This window comes from Callithrix jacchus, chromosome 13 (assembly GCF_049354715.1).
Source record: "Callithrix jacchus isolate 240 chromosome 13, calJac240_pri, whole genome shotgun sequence".
NCBI classification, from domain to species: domain Eukaryota; kingdom Metazoa; phylum Chordata; class Mammalia; order Primates; family Cebidae; genus Callithrix; species Callithrix jacchus.
In genome coordinates this window covers 77,247,416-77,268,657 of record NC_133514.1, presented here as the reverse complement: position 1 = coordinate 77,268,657, position 21,242 = coordinate 77,247,416, and the positions used below count along the sequence as shown (strand labels likewise).

The window sequence follows — 21,242 nt, the reverse complement described above, 5'->3', positions numbered from 1 at the left end:
TGCATTTCCATATGAAATTTTGGTATCTTCCCAAAAAAAAGACAATTGGAATTTTGATAGGGAATATGTTGAATCTATAGATAATTTATAGAGTATTTCCATCTTAAAAATATTGTCTTACAATCTATGAACCTGGAATATATTTTCATTATTTTATCTTTATTTCAATCATGTTTTGAAAAATTTTCAGTGTACAATTCATTTATTTTGTTAAATTTATTTTTTGTATTTTCTTTTATTTCTTTTTTTTTTTTTTTTTGAGATGGAGTTTCACTCTTGTTACCCAGGCTGGAGTGCAATGGCGTGATCTTGGCTCACCACAACCTCTGCCTCCTGGGTTCAGGCAATTCTCCTGCCTCAGCCTCCTGAGTAGCTGGGATTACAGGCACGTGCCACCATGCCCAGCTAATTTTTTTTGTATTTTTAGTAGAGACGGGGTTTCACCATGTTGACCAGGATTGTCTCGATCTCCTGACCTCGTGATCCACCCGCCTCGGCCTCCCAAAGTGCTGGGATTACAGGCTTGAGCCACCGCGCCCAGCCCTTATTTTTTAATGGTATAAAATGGATGCTTTCTTAGTTACATTTCAGATTTTTCATTGCTGGTATATAAAACATTTAAAAAATATTGACATCATTTATTAATTACTCAGTGTTTCAGTGGATTCCTTAGGATTTTTTCTATATAATATCATGTTATCTGCAGATATAGTTACATAATTCCTCTTTTTCAACGTGGATGCTTTTATTTTTCTTGCCTAATTGTCTAAGCTAGAAGCTCCACTGCAGTGTTGAACAGAAGTGACAGAAGCATACACTTGGGGGGATATTATGCTTAATGTTACCTGTTGGTTTTTTGTAGATCCCCTTAATCAGGTGAAAAACATTTCTTTAAGTTCCTAGTTTGTTGAGTTTTTTCGTCATCAAAGCATGTTGGATTTTTCTCAAATACTTTTCCTGCATCTCTTTAGGTAATCATGTGTTTTTACCTTATTTTATGAGATATTACAGTGATTAACTTTCATCTGTTCAATCAGCTTTGCATTTATCCATGAGATAAATTCCATATAGTGATAGCATATACTTTTTATATGTTGCTAGATTTGGTATGCTAATATTTTTGGAAGATGTTTGTGTCCCTATTAATAAGGGATTGTTCTGTAATTTTGTTTTCCTGTGAGATCATTGCATGATTTTGGGATTAGGCTAATACTTACCTTACAGAATTCATTGGTAAGTGTGTCCTCTCCATCTTTTAATTTTTGGAAGACTATGTAAAGAGAAGATGTTATTTGTTTTTAAAATATTTGGTAGATTTTACCAGTGAAGCCATGTGGTCAAAAGTTGATTTTGACAATGTTTGCCAGTTTTTAAATTCTTTTATGAACAGCAAATTTTCAGAGGTTCTTTCTCTGCCATTTTCACTGATTTTACTTCTGTGCCCTGGATTGAAATAGTACAGTTTAAGTTTCCTTCTTTGAATAGTACAATTTTAGACTGACACTTAGGTTTAAGGCCCTCTAAAGGAGCAAGCAAATTAGTGGAACACTACTTACTGAATGATGCAAGACAGTTTCCCAATCATCGTCCACTTCCCTTATTGATACATGGTATTGTACTGTTCAGCTGCTCTGGCTCTGATTCACTCCTTTAGGTCATGTTTCACAAGAGATTTTGAAACTTCAGTTGAAATAGTTAATGAGAATCATCAATTGGCATTAACTGGAGGCTCCTAAATGAGAAAGTAGTGAATAATGATTATGGTTGAAGTTAAAATAGATATTATATCATTCACATTTTAAAAGGTGAACATATCACTCATGTTCAGAGGATCCTTTCCTTAGTAAAAATGCATTCATACAACACATTGCACTGCCAAGATTTAAAATTCATACATCTGTAATATCTGTGAGGATGGCAAAGATTTGCCTTTCAATAATTCATATAACACTCTGTCATAGGTTGAGACAGATCAAGATCTGTGGAGCCCCATAGCAGGTTGGTAACTTGGCACCACTTAAACAGATAACTTTAAAAATATTATTTCAGCATTTATTTGGTGGATGCAGAGGGAAACTGATTTTTTTCCTTCTTTATTTTCATATCAAATAACTTTAAAACATTATTTTATTATTTTATTTTAATTACTTAAAAATTTTATATATCTGAGGTATACAACATGATGATCTCATATACATATATACATTGTGTAATGATACAAATGTATAGTCAAATGAACATATTCATCATATTCACAGGTAACATTTTTATGTATGTGTGCATGTAGTAGGAACATTTAAAACCTGCCCTCTCATCAAATTTCAAATAATACAGTATTATTAACTATGATCACCTTGCCATACATTAGATCTACAGAACTTATTTTATTACTGAAAGATTATATTTTTGACCAAAATCTACTTCTCCCATCCTTCAGCCTCTGGCAACCATTGTTCTACTCTGCTTCTATGAGCTTGATCTTTAAAATATTTCATATGTTAGTAAAATCATTCAGTATTTTTCTTTCTGCATCTGGCTTATTTTATTTAGCATAGTGTCTCCTGGGTTCATCCATGTTGTTGCAAATGGCAGAATTTCCTTCTTTTTATTGCTGAATAATAAAAACACAGCTAAAAAGTGAAAACAAACAAGCAAGGCTACATCAAACTGAAAAGCTGTTTGCACAGCAAAGAAAAATATTCAACAAAATTGAAAGCCTATGGAATGAGAGAAAATATTTTTATATCACATATATTTTAAGAGGTTGATATTAAAAAAAAAACACTCAAATAACTCAACAGTAAAAAAATCTAAGCAACCCAATTTAAAATGGGCAAAAACCCAAATAGATATTTTTTCCAAATACATAAATGTGGCCAACAGATACATGAAAAGTTCATCAACATCACTAATCATTGGGGAAATGCTGATTACAACCACAATGAGATACCACCTCATACCTGTTAAGATGGCTATCAAAAAGGAAAGAGAAACAAGTGTTGATATGGAGAAAAGAGAACCTTGGTATACTATCAGTGAGAATGTGAATTCCTATAGTCATATGGAAAACAGTATAGAGTTTTCTCATAAAATTTAAAAGGGAACTACCATACAGTCCCACAATTCTACCTCTGGTTATAAATTCAAAAAAATGAAATCAGTATCTTGAAGAGATACCTACACTCTCACATTCATTGCAGCATTATTCATAGTAGCCAGGATATGGAAAAATATCCAATGTGTCTATAGGCACCTAAATGGATAAAGAAAACAGTATGTGTATATACACACATGCACATACACAATGGAATAAAATAATAAAATTTTACTTTACTTGGAAGTATAAGTTGATTTTTTACTTTAATCAGCATTTAAAGCTAGATGATTCAGTTATATTAGTCAAAAGATTAATATCAATAAACACTTTGATGTAGTTATACAAAAATATTTAGTTCATTTACTTTAAATAATTCTAGTTAGTGATATAGAAAAAATAATTATGACTCTTTTAGTCCATGATCTTAAAGCTTTTATATTTATGTTTGAACATCTTATCAAAGACCATAAAACCAAGACTTCTCTTCTTCATAGCTTTCTTCTGTTCTGTGCCTCCAGAATACAAGTTAAGTCAAGTTCCCATTTTGAGGTCTTTCCATTAGCTCAAATGGAAAAGTCTTACAGGCAAGTCTTAATTGGTGGGTATCATATTGGAGTTTTGCCCCAAATGCTTCAATAGTTAGTAATGTTTTAAGAACTTGATTCCTACTTGGCATAGAGTGTAATTCTGATTAAGGCTAGAATGTAGATCTAAAAGTCTTAATTCAATGCTGCTTGATAAAAATAGTGACTCAGAACACTACTTGATAAAAGTCATGGTCAGAATATCTGGCTCAGACTCAAAGTTGCTGACTTTCCTAAGTGACTACATTCAAATATGTATCCAATTATCATGTCTTTATTTGTAGAAGAGAAAGAAATGAAGTGAAAACAAGCATTACTAGAAGAATGTTGACTTTCCCTTAACACTAGGCTCAATTTTCCTCTGCTTTCGTTTTCTCTGTTAACCTAGTTGGACTTTTAACAAATATGTCTCTGGTCAGTCAGGTGTTTGGCTATTGCTTCTTGAAGGAGGGTACAAAGTGAATATCCTGGAAACTCTGTAATATTTTGGATTGGTACTTTAAATTTTGGGGAGATGAATAAGATAGGTGATATGGTGGCTCATATGAGCAAATTAATTACAAATTTATTCCCTATTCTATGATAAAAATTTCCATTATTTCTTAAACCAGCCAAACCTACCAAATGGTTATACCAAGTATAGTACTTTCTCTTTCCTTAATGATGCCTTTGATGAAAACAGCAAAACCACAAACAACAACAAAAGGGGGGTTGAGATCTTAGAGTGGTAGAAGGCTGAGAAAACCTAAATCTATGTCACATTTCATAACATAAATCAAGAAAATCTTGAGGCAGGAGAATCGCTTGAACCCATGAGGTGAAGTTTGCAGTGAGCTGAGATCGCACCAATGTATTCCAGCTTGGGCGACAAGAGCGAGACTTTATCTCAATCAAAAAGCCCATTTGAATTCTGACTACTCACATTTCAAGGGCTCAATACACACATGTTGCTACTGATTACTTGCTGGGCAATGCAAGTTTATACCCTTGTCCTTGAGATATTTAGCTAAAAGAATGCTTGTTATTCCCAGTAGAGTTTCCAAAAAGGATCTGTAGAATGTTGGAGATGGCAGTGAAATGGAAGAAACAGAACAGCATATACAAAGCCTAAAAAGCAAGAGAGATAATTGATTAAAAATAGAAAAATAATTGTATATCAGTGTATATTAAATATAAAATATAGCAAAATTTTGTTCTTTATCCTGATAATTAAGTTCCATTCAATTGCTACTTTCCTGAGAGTTATTAGAAATGGATGTTGAATTTCGTCAAATGTCTTTTTTTGTTATTGAGATGAACGCATTTCTTATTTTTAGTTTAATACAATGAATGACAATTGATTTTCTAAATGTTAAACGAACCTTGAATTCCATTGATAACCTAGCATTTACAGTATTGGCATGGTACATATTTTTCTATTCCTTTATTTGTTAACTACTTGTGACTTTCAATTGGATGTTCATTAGAACATTTACATTTAATGTTAGGTTTATGTCATCGTCTTGCTTTTTATTTTTTTGTTTGCCTATTATTTGTTTTTTTTTTTCACCTTCTTTTTCCTACACTTTAAAAATCAATTAAATATCAATGGTTACTTTAGAGTTTACAGTGTTCTTATTTACCTTATTTAAGTTTACCTTCAGAATTATTCTGCCACTTACATGATACACGAAGCTTATAATAGAATACTTTTATTTACCTCTTCTTGGTTTATGCTATTGTTATATATTTCTCCTATATAGAAGTAATAAATCTCATTAAATGTTATTTTTGTTCAGCTATCAATTAACTTTAAGGTGATTTATAGAAAATAACAAGAAAAAATCATATATTTATCCATGTGTTTACTATTTCTGATGCACTTCCTCCCTTTTCATAGATCTGTATTTCCAATTGGTACCATTTTATTCTGCTTGAGAGACATTTCTGCCTAACAGATATTGATATTTATTATAATACAGATCTGGTATTAGGGAATTATTTTAGCTTGGTATGTCTGAAAATGTGTTTTGTTTTGCCTTAATTTTTATAAGATATTGTAAGTATTCATATATTTCTATTTTTAACATCTCATTCTTTGTATTCTAGTCATTTCTATTTATCTTGTTTTTTTTTTAATGCTTCCTTTTCTACTACTTTTATGTGTGAAATTACTTTTTACTCACCTTTCCCCTTGACTGGTTTGGAATTTATAAATTAGAATTATCTTAGAAATTTCCATTTAAATTTGAAAATACAAACATTAAATTCTACATTTTAACATTCCTGCTAATCATTTGACTCCTAATATATAGTAATGAATTAAAATCTTTTGTTATCAAGGGTTTAATTTTTTTTTTGAACTCCAGATCATGGATAATAGTCTTCTTTTTTAATATTTCTTTAAAAATATATATTATAAATAACATAAATATTAGTTATCCTTACTAGATCCACTTGTCTTCAGACTCATTTTTTAATTCACAATTTTTTTTATTTTTTCCCCTACATTCTTTTCCTATCCTGTGGAGCTTTTACTCTGCACACCTTTTTTCAACCTGAAACTTGCTTTAGAAGTTCCTTTAAAGTCTGTGGATGGTTAAATTTCTTAATTTTGCTGAAAAAAAATTATTTCTCTCTCTTATTTTAACTTTTTAAACATTTATATATATATAATTTTATTTTCTGTATTCCATTTCACCTCCTACTGAGAAATGTGCAGTCTTACTGTCTTTTATAGTAGAGGATCAGCCTCTTTTGCTTGATAGTCTTAAACGTTTTCTTTTTATCTTTCTTTGTTATTCTACAGGTCACTGCAATGTTCTAGGTGTAGACTTTAAAACAATGATCCTACTTAATATGTGAATTTTTTTCTGCATTACTGAATTCATGAGTTTTATCACTTATAGAAATTTTTTTCATGATCTCATTCAATCAGAAGGAAAAAGTGATATTAAAGTGATTAGACCGATTTATAAAATAAAACAGAAAAAATGTAAAATGCAGCAACGGAATTGTTTCAATAGAAGTTTAGATAATATTAAAAAGAGATTTAGTGCACTGAAATCTGGATGTAAAGATATTGTTCAAAATGCAGTTATTTTTGTATTATTCCTTTCCCTCTAATTTCTTGCACTTATAAAACAGCTACATTTACCCAACTTTACTAGAATCCAAGACTTAGCTGCTTCTCTCTACTCCCTCCAGTCCTCAGATGTTATAGTTCCTGGTACAGGGAATTACTCCCACATAGATCTCAGCTCTAGTTTTCTGTTGTAGCTCACTAGTCTGGTTGCATTTTAGCATTTATTTAAATTTTAATTTTGAGGTCCTTGAAGATTTCACCTACAGATGTGTGAGCTTAACAACACATTTAAAATGTGTTTGTTTCCTCTCCCACATACAAATCTCTGTCTATCTACCTATCTATCTATCTATCTAGCTAGCTAGCTAGCTATCTGAAGAAATAATCTCAGATATTTCATTTTAGAAAGATATTTTAGGCACCTATGAGAAGAATGAAGGGGCCAAAAAATGAAACAGGCAGAACAAGTAGTAAACTGAATAAGTAATCCAAGCCAGAGATATAAGCAAGTATCAGCAGATTAGGGAAGTGTTTAACAATTAGTAACTTGATGTGTAGTTGGTGTAAGAAATCAAAGATGACTTATTTTAAAGGTGAACTTAATATTATACAGTCTTCCCTTGGTATCCATTAGGGATTGGGCCCAAGACCTTCATGTGATGCTCAATTCCCTGATGTAAAATAGTCTACTATTTGAATATAACATATCCACATACTTTTGTATACTTTTAAATCATTCCTAGATTACGTATAATTCCTAATATGATGTAAATACTTTGTAAATAGTTGTTATACTATAGTTTTTATTTATATTTTTTACTATTATATTTATTTTATTACTTTTCCCCAAATATTATTCATTCCATGATTGGTTGACTTGGCAGATGAAGAACCTGCAGACACTAAAGGTCAACTGTATGTAAATTATTCCATATTTGTTAAAGTTACAGCTTGATTGTCATAAATTTATGAGCTTTGGTTAATATTTTCCTATTATGTGAACATGATCACATTTATGGACGTTTACCATCAGCTCAAGTTCAAATGATAGATCTTGGATAATAGGACTTTGGGAAAATGGAGATAGACAACTTTTCACATTATCTACTTTCTGTAAAAAAAAAAAAAACAACTTTCAGTTGTCCTTTTTCCTCTTCTTGACAGTGTGTTTACTTAGTACCAGATACAAGATCCATTGTTTAAAGTGACATACCTTGTTGAGAGGGAATTACAAGTTGGCTAATTTATGTTGTTCTTTTATTGCTTCATTAATCAAATATTTGACTCCAACTTATAAATTCCTTGGTATCTACTGGCCCAGATATACTATAATGTAATTATATTCTGAAATGACAGTGAATACAAACTGTCAGCATTTCATTATATGATGCTTTTAAAATTTGAAAATCTTATTGAAAAGTTAATGAATATTTAAAATGTTACAGTTTCTTGTAATAAAATATTGTTTATTGACTAAGCTAGAGATTAAAGTTTCTGTGGCCCTGTAATTGTTTTTAAGAATCTGTGAAAAGTTCCCAAGGTTTGGAAAGACGTATTTTGTAAATTTTTATTCTATGGGCTTCTTTCTAGTACACAGTTAGAACTTAAGAATTCTGAAATCCTGAAAAAAATAGTGTTGTTAGTAATAATTAATAGATTAAAATAAATATATGACATACTTTTAAAGGCATAAACATTAATCAATTTAAAAAATATTCAGTAATATCTGCTCATTATATATTTCTTTAAAAGTAAAAAATCAGAAGAAAGAAAAGAATCACCTCTGGTTTGATTATTTAGAGAAGTATACTATTAATAAAAATTATGTATTTGGTATATTATATCTATTTTTAGATTATTTAAAAATATTTCTTCTCTTTTTCTAGTCTCCTCAATTCTAGTGTACACTAATATCAAATAATTATTCATTTTAAAAGACTTCATAAGAAGATCTGTTACTCTCTATGATTTAATATCCTACTATATATTGTGCATTGACAGAAATAGCGCAACACTTGAATATGCAAACATTGAGACCCAGCTGGAAAGCATGCCATACCCACTGAGACTTCTAATGCTATGTGAAATACACAGAGTGGTGTGCTAGGCTAACCTTTTCGAATAGCAGAAGAAGCAGTCCAGAAAACTAAAAGCTTTTTCTACTTACTTTCCCAATCAATTAAACATCTACACACTGAAATATGGGTGTTCTGATCATTTACCATCTGCTGTGAGATACTAAGGACATAAACTGAGGTTTTAAACATTAGTTTATACACAGTCTTTAATTTATACACAGACCTGTCTCACAGTTGAAATATACATTTGCATGGAGTGTGGGCAATAAATGAGCAAATTTGGCACTTGAGTGTATGGATAATATCTCTGGGGAGATAGTAGATTTCTGCCAGCATAGAAATAGTTTAAGAGATAGTTTAGAAGTTTGGAGGATAATTAAATTAAATAAATATTATCTTTACTAATCTCCTTTTTCTGAATCACATTTGAAGGGAAATTCCTTAGAAAAATCATCTGTGGAAATGACTGCCTTATAAAGTTGAATATTTCAGTGCAAAGATATCAGAACATATAGAAATGAACAATCAGGTAATGCTTCAGTTGGTATTTTAAGGCATATAACTAATCTCAAAACTCTAATTCACATTAGACAAGGAAATAATATCCCAAATATACAAGGAACTCAAACAACTCAACAGCTGAAAAAGAAATAATCTGATTTAAAAATGGACAAATGATCTGAATAGATATCACTTAAATAAAGACATAAAAATGGCCATTGTGGTGGCTCACACCTGTAATCCAAGCACTTTGGAGGCCAAGGTGGGTGGATCACCTGAGGTTGGGAGTACAAGACCAGTCTGACCAACATGGTAAAACTCCGTCTTTAATAACGACAACAAAAAAACCAAGTATGTGAAAAAAAAAGTGCTTAGTATCACTAATTATCAAGGAAATGCAAATCAAAACCTTGAGGAGATATCATCTCCTCCAGTTAGAATGGCTATTATCAAAAAGACAAAAACAAATGCTGGAGAGGTTGTGGAGAAGGGGGAATAAACACAACAGTGTTTATGTCTTGCAAATTTTCCCCCCTTTTGATGTATTATACAAGGTTGATGGGAATGTAAATCAGTATAGCCATTATGGAAAATAGTATGGAGGCTACTCATAAAACTAAAAATAGAATGGCAATCCCACTACTGGGTATATATCCAAAAAAGAAAAGAAAGAAAATCAGAATGTCAAGGAGACATCTACACTCCCATGTTTATTGGAGCCCTATGCACAACAGCCAAGATATGATATCAACCTGTGTTGATCAACAGATGGATAAAGCAAATATGGTATATATACACAATAGAATACTAGTCAGCCATAAAAAAAAATGAAATCCTGTCATTCAGAGCAACATTGCTGAGCCTGAAGGACATTGTGTTAAGTGAAATAAGCCATGCACAAAAAGATAAATACCACATATTCTCACTCATATGTGGAAGCTAAGAAAGTTTATCTCATAGAAGTAGAGAGTAGAAGAGTGGTTATTAGAGGATGAAAAGGGTGAAGGGGAGAGAAGACCGTGAGAGGTTGATTAATGAACACAAAATTATGCCTATATAAGAGGAGTAACTTCCAATGTTTTATCATACTGCAAGGTGACTATAGTTAGCAACAATTTATTGTATATTTATAAATAGCTAGAAGAGGATCTTGATTGTTCCCAGAACAAAGAAATAATAAATGTTTGAGGTGATGAATTTGCTTATTACCCCAATTTGATCATTACCCATTATACACATGTATAAAATATCACACTGAACCCCATATCTACAATTATTGTTAGTTAAAAAAATTTAAAACTCTAATTAAAAGATCATTTGTTTTAGTATTTAAATGATCACATATATAAGCATTCATTTTAAAATTTCTTCAGCAAAATATTGCACTTAATTCCATTTGGCAAGTGCTTTTCATTTCCTTATACATTTTCTCGAGTTTAAAGGTTATCTTTGCCATAGGTGCTAGTTAGCCAACAATCATTCAGTGATATATGAATTTACAAGTGTCTCCATTAATCTTGGGAAAATCAAGTATATAATATATATGCGAAACACATTTATTAGTTACAATATTTTTTAATTTTAAAAATTTGAGAATATTAATATATCACAATAAAATATTTTTTCATGAAAAGCCCTGGTTACAGCAATAAAATATTAAATATTTCTCTGGAAGAGGACAGATCCATTTTGTATACTTTAGAAAACTGTCCTCAAAAATTTTCATTTTTTCAATCCATATAGAATTCAAACATTGTTTGCCTTTTTGTCTAAAGCTAAACGATGGTGTTTATTTCTTGCAAAATGTTCCTCCTTTTGATGTATTGGAAAGGGAGTCAAGAGTTCCCGTTGACTTAGCTGCCAGAAGAGCAACCATTCTCCACCTGGGTTTGTTTTGCTCCAGTAAATAAAAACAGGATTCAGCTGGGCTCTGAGCAAAATCTGTTACTGTATGCAATTTTTGAATCATCCATTAGGAGTGCCCCTACTGGGCACTTAGTTTACCCGGCCAGGGATGACTGGATATGGCCAGCTGACAACTCCACCCCACACGCCCTCCCGCCCTGCACCCATCTCCCACTTAGAGGCCTATAGTGAGCGCGGTCGGCGACCCGGCCAATAGCCCTGGGCCCTCTCTGGTCTTGTCTGAGCGGGTCGCGTTCTCTGAAAGCCTCTGATCTTTCCTTTGCTCCCCAAACGCCCAGGAAGGGCAGAGAAAAAGGAGATAGGATCTGGTGTCCGTCCTCGAAGATAAACCTAGGTGGGAGAGAAGGGGCTGGGCGAATGTGCTGCCATTGGTTGGGTCGGGACATCCAGGGAATCAGAACCGCAGGATTAAAGCCAGAGGGACTCCTCAGGCGAGGCAGGATGCACTGGGGTGGGGCCCGCTCTCTAGGGGATTCTGAGGCTCTTGGAAGATCATGTGCTCAACCTCGGCTTGATGGCGCCTCCCGGACCCTGTCCCCCACCGGCCAGTGGAGGAGAAGGCGGCGGCGGCGGCGGCGGCGGAGTCGGTGGATCAGGGTCAGGTCTCAGGCATGCATCTCCTGCTCCTCCTAGAGGCCCAAGCTCATCCTCGCGTGAAGCGGACGGAGACCTCATCCAGGCCCCAGCACTCTGAAAACTGTAGGCGGAGGACGTCAGAGGGAAAGGCCTTGGCCTTCCTCCTCCCGCCGTTGCCGCGGTAACTGTGATGTCTGAGGCGGGGGGTTGCGGGCTGGAGCACTGCTCCCCCTCGCGGAACGGGGAGCCCGAAGCCCTAAGCCGGGAGCCCAGAACCCGGAGCGCCGAGCTCGTCTGGAGGTCGTAGGAGGCGAGGCGGGGGTTGGTACAGTGGAGGGCGCCTTTTTCCCTGCCGCCCCCTCCAGTGTTGCTATGGACACCGCCAGGGCAACCTCACCTGCACCGCTTCTCCAGCCGCCGCCGCCGCTGAAGTAGACACAGCAACCTGAGCTCTCTTTTGCCCCAGCATCGCTTCTAGGGACTCTAATCCAACAGCTGCCACCGCATGTCTCCCACCAACAGGAAGTGAGAGGGCAGACGTCCAACATTTGTCCTTGTTCCATTACCATGTCTTTCTTTATTTGGCTTTCCATTCTACATTTTGTATTTCAGCATCTTCCACAGTAAATGGTCTAGAGGATGGAAAAACGCTTCCTTTTATACTGTTTGGCAGGCATCTTCTGTTAGCAGATAGCTAGTTTAATTTTACAAAACACTGTCCTGGGTCATATTTATCAGAAGAAAGGTATTTTAAAACTAGTGTGTTTCTTGTATTACAGCAGATATGTAGAATCCGTAGTTTTCATTAGCAGGATAGATATTTATAGGAATGTCCTCCTGCTGCTAAGCACCCCTAAAATAACCATTTTTTGACAAATGAGTAGAACAATTATGTGTCAGTCACTATGGGATGCATAGTGTATAAAGAATGGGCTGTTTAGAAGCCCCTTTTTTTCCCTCACTTCCAGTTCTATATGCCAGTGCTAAAATCTCTTTTCTGGGCTCTAATCCATCTGCGTTTGAAGTCAGTTTTTGACTTTGCAAGGGGGTTTATTTCAACATGCCTCTGTCTTTGAACTCCAGGGTGGGGGATAAATTAAATACTCGACTACTTACACTTAGCTCAGGTGCAAGATTTAGTGCATAGATGCATCTCTACTGACTACTGACATAAATGCACTTAGTAAAAAGGACTCTCCCTGATTAGAGCAAGTGGAGGCATCTGTGATCTTGAATTGCCTGCTATACCCTGGCAGGCTCTGTGAACTGCTGATGGTCACAACCCCTTGCTCTCAAATTTCTTTTCTGTTGAATGTATATATGGTACAGCTTTCATTCGCTGAAAGCACCCTGGTAGCTTTTGCTACTGATAATCATGAGTTTTCTTACATAGTTCAGCAAGTTTGAATAGACAAGCCTTTTCAGCTGACTTTGATACTACCTCTTTAGAAAATCCCAACAATGCAAGATAACTATTCCTTTTTTTTTTAAGCTGATAGGTGGGATATTTAATAATTTCATTTTGTCACACTTTCTGTGTCATGGTGTTTTCAAAGCCACTAAAAGAGATTTTGATACAGTACAAGCCCTAGGTAAAGCTACGAATTCGAAACGTGTTTATCTTCAATGTCCAAATCTACCTCTCCCAAAGGTCACCAAGGTTCCTAAACACCAAATCTAATGGTCCCTTTCATTTGTCATCCTACTTACCTTCTTATGAGAATTTGACCCTCTTGATCTAACCTCTCATTTTCCTTGAAAATCTCTTCCTGGCACCTCTCTGACCTCTTTGAAGGTTCCTTCTCAGTCTTTTCACTTTTTCTTTTCCTTTTTTGATATTGATCTGCTTTTTTCCTTCATTCTGCATATTTTCCTGGGCCTTTTCATCCACATCAATTGTTTCATCTGCCATCTTATTCTCGTCTTCTAAATCTGTGTTATCTTGTGCTGACTTTTCTCTGAGCACTAGATCCCTTTTTCTGAGCTACTCCATGGACATTTCTATGTATCTTATGTGCAGGCATCACAAATTCAACCTGTGCCTCACTGAACTATTTTCCTATCCAAACTTTGATTTTCTTATTGTATTTCATATCTCAGTTAATGACCCTATGCCCCTAGTTACCCAATATTAGAAGCATGAGGGCCATTTATTGAGCCATATATGAAGCAATATACCATTTATCTAATGAAATTTTCTCACTGGTTTCTATCACATGCCAGACAAAATGTGTCATGTAGCCTAATTCTAGTGGAAAAGAAAGATTAATATATTTATGACCAAGTAATATAATTCCAGCTTTTGGTAAAATTTACTACAGAAATAAGCAGGGTGCTATACGATAACGAAGAGCTAGGAAGAGCACTCTAGACAAGATGGTCCAAAAAGAGTTTTATGTGTTAAACCGGAATAAAGAATGAGAAGAAGCCAAACATGTAAGTTGCTCGTGGAAAAACAGGTCAGGAAGAGAGAATAGCAGTCACAAACATCCTGCAGTGGGGAAGGCCTCCTGTATTCAAGAAAATGACCTAAACCCCAATATATATGATAATAAGGGGAAAGCGGGGTATAGTGAGTATGAGAAAGAGGTGAAAGACGGATTTTGCAGGACTTTGTGGGCCACGATGAGGAATTTGGATTTTATAGAATGTGCAGTAGGAAGCCATTGAATGTTTTTATGAAGAGTGGCTGAATTGTTTCATGATTATAAATAATCATTAGGCTGCAAGGTGGAGAATGAATTGGAAAGGTGACAGTTTGGAAGTGGAGAGGAGATGAAAGACCATGGAAGTGTTCCTGATCAGTGATGACAGTGATGCAGAAGTAGAGAGGAAGAAGAGTGAACAGACATGAGGTGTTTTTAGTGGTCTTTTGCCTTTATCACTCACTATTGTGTGTCAGTCTCATTTATGTCCTTAGAGCTCTCCATGCCATGTGGGGCTTTCTACATCCCAAGTCCTTACTGATAAATCCTAATTTTTATGGTTCTTATATTTTAGAGCCTTAATTCACTGATAGTTACGTGTTACCTGACAAGGAGAAGGCAGAGAATAATAGTTAAGAAAGTAGGCTCCAGAATTAAGTGGCCTTGGTTCACAGCCATGTTCCACAACTTACTAGCAGTGCCACTTGGGCAAATTGCTTAACCTTTCAGTTTCATTTTCTCCAGCTACAGAATAGGAATAATAGGAATCATAATTATTTACAAGATACTATGAGGATTAAATAATGCATATAATACACAGTATATGGGAAGTGCTCAGTAAATTTTAAATGATGATGTTGCTACTAATGAAAAATGATAGAGGATGTAATACTTTACTCTGATAAACATTTTAACGTAATTCAGGGAAAGTTCTGTAGCCTTTCCTTGTAACTTGTTAGTAAGACTAAGAATCAGAAGAGGAAGGGCATCATGGCTAGCATGGAAGGTAATGGGAAATGTTCTGACAAACAGGCATCTAATTCAGCTGCTCCTCAAAACTCCCTTCTTGGGGAAACCCCTCTATAGGAAAGCACTTTCTATTCCTTTCTTATTTCTTAATCTTGCTTTCTTTGAGCCTGCATTAAGTCATTTTGTTTTTCTTGTTAGAGTGACCAGAAAGAAAATGGATATGACCTTTTTAATCATAAGAAGAATAATAGAATACTTTTAAATTGGAAAACGTTGAGACTTGCTCCTACTTAATGATTTTCTTCATGTCTTGCCTATTCAATAGGAAACATTCTTCAGTACAATCACGTGCTGCACAATAATGTGTTGGTCAAGGATGGATGGTATATATGATGATGATCTCATAAGATGATAATCCTATATTTTACTCTACCTTTTCTATATTTAAATGTATAAATACCCACTGTATTAAAATTACCTACAATATTCAGTACAGTAACATGCTGAACAGGTTTGTAATCTCGAAGCAATATACCATGCAGCCTAAATGTATAGTAGGCTATGCCATCTGTGCTTGTGCAAGAACACTATGATGTTTGACCCATAAAGAAGTCACCTAACAACGCATTTCTTAGAATACATGCCCATCATTAAGCAATGCATGACTGTAATCCAAACTTCAATTTTCTTGTATTCCCAACTTAGCCAATATTGACTACCTCATTTTATCAAGTTATTACTATCCTTTGTGAATTGTCTGTATCTCATAATTTTCCTACTCAGTTATCAAGACCTCTCAGGATTGAATAAATCAGCAAATTCTTTATAAAATATATTTTTCAACATTCTTATTTCTTTTCATTGTTGTTTTCCTTTGTCTAAATTGGATTCTAGTATTTTTCAAATACATATATATATGTTATATTTTTAACACCTCTCTGATCAACTTTCATTTATTTGTCACAGATATATTTTCTCAAAGTATGGAGCTATTCTTGTCATTCTTTCATTCACAAATTCAAAAGCTTTTCACTGAGAAGAAAAGTACAAATTGGTACCTGAATATGAAAATTCATATTCAGACTTTATAGATAACTATTTAAAAAAGGCAGATCACCCAATAAAATATTGGGCAACTAAGAGATATTTAACGAAAGAGGGTGTCCAAATGACTAATATATGTAAGAAAGTATTCACATCCTCAGTAGTCATCAGTGAAATTAAAATTAAAACCACTGTTCGCACATATCAGAATGACTACCATTAAATAGATTGATATTCCCAAGTGTTTGTAAGAATATTGAGTTGAACAAGTAGAATGTTCATATACTACTAGAGAGACAATCAATTAATACACCTACTTGGGAAAAACTGTTTAGCATGGTTTACAAAGGTTAAACATATATACACACATATATATATACATATATATACGCATATATATATATGTATATACATATATATGTATGTATGAAGCAATTCTATATAAGACTTGAGTGATGGATGCACCAAAAAAAAATCCCACAAATGAAACCATTGTAGCAGGATTATTTTTAATACTTAAAAACCATAAATGACTCTAATGTTTTTCCTGAAAACAATTGTTAAATAAGTTATGGCATATTTTACTGTGGTATATACAACAATGAAAAAGGTAAAAGTACTGCTACACACTACAGCATGTATAAATCTCACAAACATGATTGCATAACAAAATAGGTAACACAAATCTATATTGAAAACCTAAGGTAGCTATCTCTGAGGAGTTGAGTGAGATTAGTGATTAGGAAGAAGTCAAAGGAGCTTGTAGGGGTGCTGCTACTCTTCTATTTCTGGAACTGGGTAATTCATATGTGGATGTGTTTAATATGTAAATTCATTAAATTTTACACATATTTTGTTCATTTTGTCTCAATTATAGTTCAATTATTTTTTAAAGGCTTGTCATTAATTACTATATTAGGTCACTCCCTCCAGCCTCTGCCTGTTGGATTTTAACGTATTTTCTAGCTGTTTCCTCTTACATCTTTGCACATATCCTATGTTTTCAACAGATTTGACTAGTAAATGAATTGTTCTTCATACTCATTGTTTTTGTCCTTTTAGTAATGGCATCCTCTGAATGTTAGCTGGACACATGTCTGACTCCCTTTGGCCAATCTTCTGACTACATTTTCTAGCCTGTCTTAGCTCTAGATGTGGCTATGTGATCAAGTTTGGGCCAGTGATTCATAAGCAGAAGTGATGGGTCTGTCTTACTTCCTCTATGTTACTTTTACTTCAAGCTGGGAAATAGCAATGTCTGGGAAACCTTGGCAGCCACTTGTTCCAGATGGCAGAGCTACCATGCTGGCTGTGGATCACTGGACTGTTAGATGAAAGAGAAATTAATTTGTGTTTTTTTAAGCTACAGTATTTTGAGTTTTTTTAAATTATCATATCATCTCTGTCTTAACAAAGTTTCTTATAAACACTGCAATTCATATGTATCTCTGTGCATTGATTTGGCTAATCACTCTTTCCAGGGATTACCTGACCTACCGAAATAATCTCAAGGCAGTTCCATATTCACTGATTTATATCTTGCACTGCTTTCCATTTCATAGATATCTGACCATAGGGAATGTATTCATTTATTTGAGTCTCAGCTTCCTTACCTGTGAAATGGGAATAGTAGATGATTATTGTGAACACTAAAGGAGTTAATACATGTAAAGTGTTTAGCAGTCTGAAGTACATATTAAGCGCTCAACAAATACTATTTTTGTCTAATAGTTTTAACATAAATAATTGATGTAGAACTCAACAATGGCACAACAAAGAAACTCAGTGTACATTGGAAGAGGATATGAATTAAGGGCATATAAGAGACAAGTTCCTTTTGTTTCATGATTTGAGCCTTCTAGAGATTTGTTATTATTTTATAAATATTGGAAATAATGTAATGTTAATATAAATAAACTTCATAGCCAAGGAATTCTACTCCCAGTGATGTATCCAAAAGAAATTAGTACATGGATATATGAAAAATATAAGCAAAATATTTATAACAGCATTACTTTTAATAAATACAACTGGAAACAACCCCATTGTTTCCTAGATATAAGAGCAAAACTAACTCCTAATTTTGGCAAATTTATTTTAACTGTCCCATGCTTCTCTTTCTTAAAAATTGGGAATAATAATGCCTGACTATTGACTACTTAAGAATATGACTTATCTATTACAATGTGATTTGGGAAAAAATTGCTAAAAGTATCTAAGGTATTACAAATGAATTGTACTTCTAATTTTAGTATTCCTTTTCAATTATCTTCTAGCAAATTTCTTTTGTCTAAAGTACCTCCTTTAAGTCCCTTCATAAGGGTGATAAATGTTTTTGGTTTGTTTGCCAGGAAAAATCCCTCATTCTTATATGACAATTTATCTGATTATACAGATCTACATTTATCAGCATTTGCCCCCAGAGTTGTGAAGCTATTATTGTACTGCCTTCTCACTTGGCGACTGTTGAAAAGTTTGCCATCAGATGAATTGTTTTTCCTTAAGCGTGATCTGTCCCATCTTTCTGGCTGTTGTTTTTTTCTTTTAAATATACTCAGTTGGTGGTTATCTGCAGTTTTACACATAGTAATGTATTCAAGAGTGAATTTTTCCAAACAAAATTATCCTGTGTGGGATTCATTGTGTTTCTTAAATCTGTGGTTTCATAGCTCTATTAATTTTCCTCTATTTTTTCCACAAAAGAGGAGACTTTTGTTTTTTCAAACCAAGAGCCAAATAAACTGGAGACAAGTCACTGTCTTATGTCTATTTACAAATGGGCAGATTTCCTTCTAGTACATTCATTCACTGCATGTGGACTTGTTTTTTTGAGTCCTATTTTTACATGAACGTTTCTGTTTCAAGTCTTTTGGCCCATTGCTCACATGATCCTAGAAATTTACCTGATTTTGTCAAATCTGAATTTTAAACTATGCTTCTTAGTCATTCTTTCTAGTTATTTTATAATGCAAGGTGTCTTATTTTTGGAGAAGAATATTAAAATAACTTAATATTTCATTTCCTATCCTTGGCAGATTTTTACTTTTTAATATGAACTGTTTTGAAAAAAATATTAGAGATACATGCACTAAAAAAGATAAAAAGATTTTGTTATATTTTAACTTCATGTGAATTTTTCATTTATCAAATTGATCAAGCATAATTTACAAAACATTTCTTGAACTGGTTGTCAGTCCGCTAGAATAACTTTCCTCTGTTGCCACACAGGAAAACAAGGCTTTCACTCCCAAAAAGAGTATATGCTCTTTTCCTCTCTCATTTTAAGCAGACTTTAGGTTCACAGCAATACTGAGCAAAAGTACAGAATCCCATGTATCCCCTGCCCTTACAAGCTCGTAAGCACCCCCACTATCAACATCCTGCACCAAAGTGGTACATTGGTTACAATCAATGAAACTACCTTGGCATATCATTAAAATCCAAAGTTTATGTTAGGGTTAAATCTTGGTACTGTACATTCTGTGAGTTTGGAAAAATGTATAATGACATGTATCTACCAATATAGTGTCATACAGAATAGTTTCACTACCCTAAAAATCTTTTGTGCTTTGTCTATTCATCCCTCCTTTCCCATAAGCCTTGGCAACCAGTAATTTTTTTACTATCTCCTTAGTTTTACTTTTTTCCCAGAAAGTCAGATAGTTGGAATCATGTACTATGTACTTCTTTCAGATTGGCTTCTATCACTCAGTACTATGCATTTAAGATTCTTTCATGTATTTTCATGGCTTGATAATTTATTTTTTAGTGTTAATACTTCATTGTTTAGGTGTACCACAGTTTATTCACTCACCTACTGAAGGGCATCTTGTTTGTTTCCAGATTTTGGCAGTTGTAAATAAAGCTGCTATAAACATCTGTGTGTAGGGTTTTTTTTGGTAGACTTGAGTTTTCAACATCTTTGGGTAAATATAAGGGGATATGTTTGGGGATTATATGGTAAGAGTATGTGTAGTTTTATCAGAAACTGCCAAACTCTTCTAAAGCACTATAAAATCTTGCATTCCTATGAACAATTAATGTTCTTGTTGCTCCATACTTTCACCAGCTTTTGGTGTTGCTAGTGTTTTGAATTTTGGCCATTCTAATCGTTATGTAGTGGTATCTAATTGTTGTTTTAATTTGCATTTTCTGAGTGACATGTGATGTAGAGCATCTTGTTTGGTGAGGTGTCTGTTCAGATCTTTTGTGCATTTTTAAATCAGGTTGTTTTCCTATTATTGAATTTTATGAGTTAATTGTATATTTCAGAAGTCTTTTGGGAGTATTTTCTTCCAGTCTGTGGCTTATCTTTTCCTTCTCTTGACTATATTTTTTATGACCAGAGTTTTAAGTTGTAATGAAGTCTAGCTTATCAATTCTTTCATTAATGGATCATGTCTTTGGTGTTGTATCTAAAAAGTCAGTCATATTCATGCCCAAGTCATGTAGATTTTCCCCTATTTTATCTTCTAGGATAAAAATTGTATATATTTTTGGCATTTAACATTTAGTCAGGATTCATTTTATCTTTTTAACAATGTAAGGTCTGTGTCTAGATTCCTTTTTACCAAACGTGCATATCCAGCTGTTCCAACTACATTTGTTAAAACAATCCTTTCTCCATTCTATTGCTGTTGCTCCTTAGTCAGACATCAGTTGACTATATTTATGTATGTCTACTTCTGGGCTCTCTATTCTATTCCACTGATCCTCATTTGTTCTGTTGCCAGTACATACTGTCTTGATTACCACAGTTTTATAGTAAGTATTGAAGTTGAGTAGTGTCAGTCCTATGACTTTATTCTTCTCTTGAACTATTGTGTTGGCTATTCTTGGTGCCTTTAAATTTCCTTTCACATTTTTTTGAGGGCACTTTTCTTAACATTTTCTTCATGTAATAAACTTAGATATTTGAAGGATACACATTATCAGTAATAAAGTAACTAATATTTGTTGAGTACTTATTAAATTCTG

General features: G+C 33.9%; 2 protein-coding genes and 1 long non-coding RNA gene across 19 annotated transcripts in view; 2 read left to right on the top strand and 1 right to left on the bottom strand.

The window, feature by feature from the left end:
- NOL4 (nucleolar protein 4) overlaps positions 1-21,242 on the top strand; it is a 380,536-nt gene that overhangs the window by 46,982 nt on the left and 312,312 nt on the right. The window lies entirely within an intron of this gene.
- Positions 1,728-16,052, top strand: LOC144578873 (uncharacterized). Its single transcript, XR_013525330.1, has 2 exons — positions 1,728-3,695; positions 8,747-16,052. It is a non-coding gene; the product is annotated as an uncharacterized LOC144578873 (long non-coding RNA).
- LOC144578871 (uncharacterized) lies at positions 10,880-12,511 on the bottom strand. 3 transcript variants are annotated; one of them, XM_078346931.1, is made up of 3 exons: positions 12,224-12,346; positions 11,756-11,947; positions 10,880-11,580 (listed from the first exon to the last, which is right to left on the bottom strand). In XM_078346931.1, the coding sequence occupies exons 2-3, from the start codon at positions 11,923-11,925 to the stop codon at positions 11,325-11,327; spliced, it is 426 nt and encodes a 141-aa protein (XP_078203057.1). In that variant the 5' UTR covers positions 11,926-11,947; positions 12,224-12,346; the 3' UTR covers positions 10,880-11,324. The 3 variants fall into 3 exon arrangements, 2 of the variants coding, with proteins under 2 accessions (XP_078203057.1, XP_078203056.1); XR_013525328.1 differs by having other exon boundaries at positions 11,756-12,511; XM_078346930.1 differs by having other exon boundaries at positions 11,756-12,346.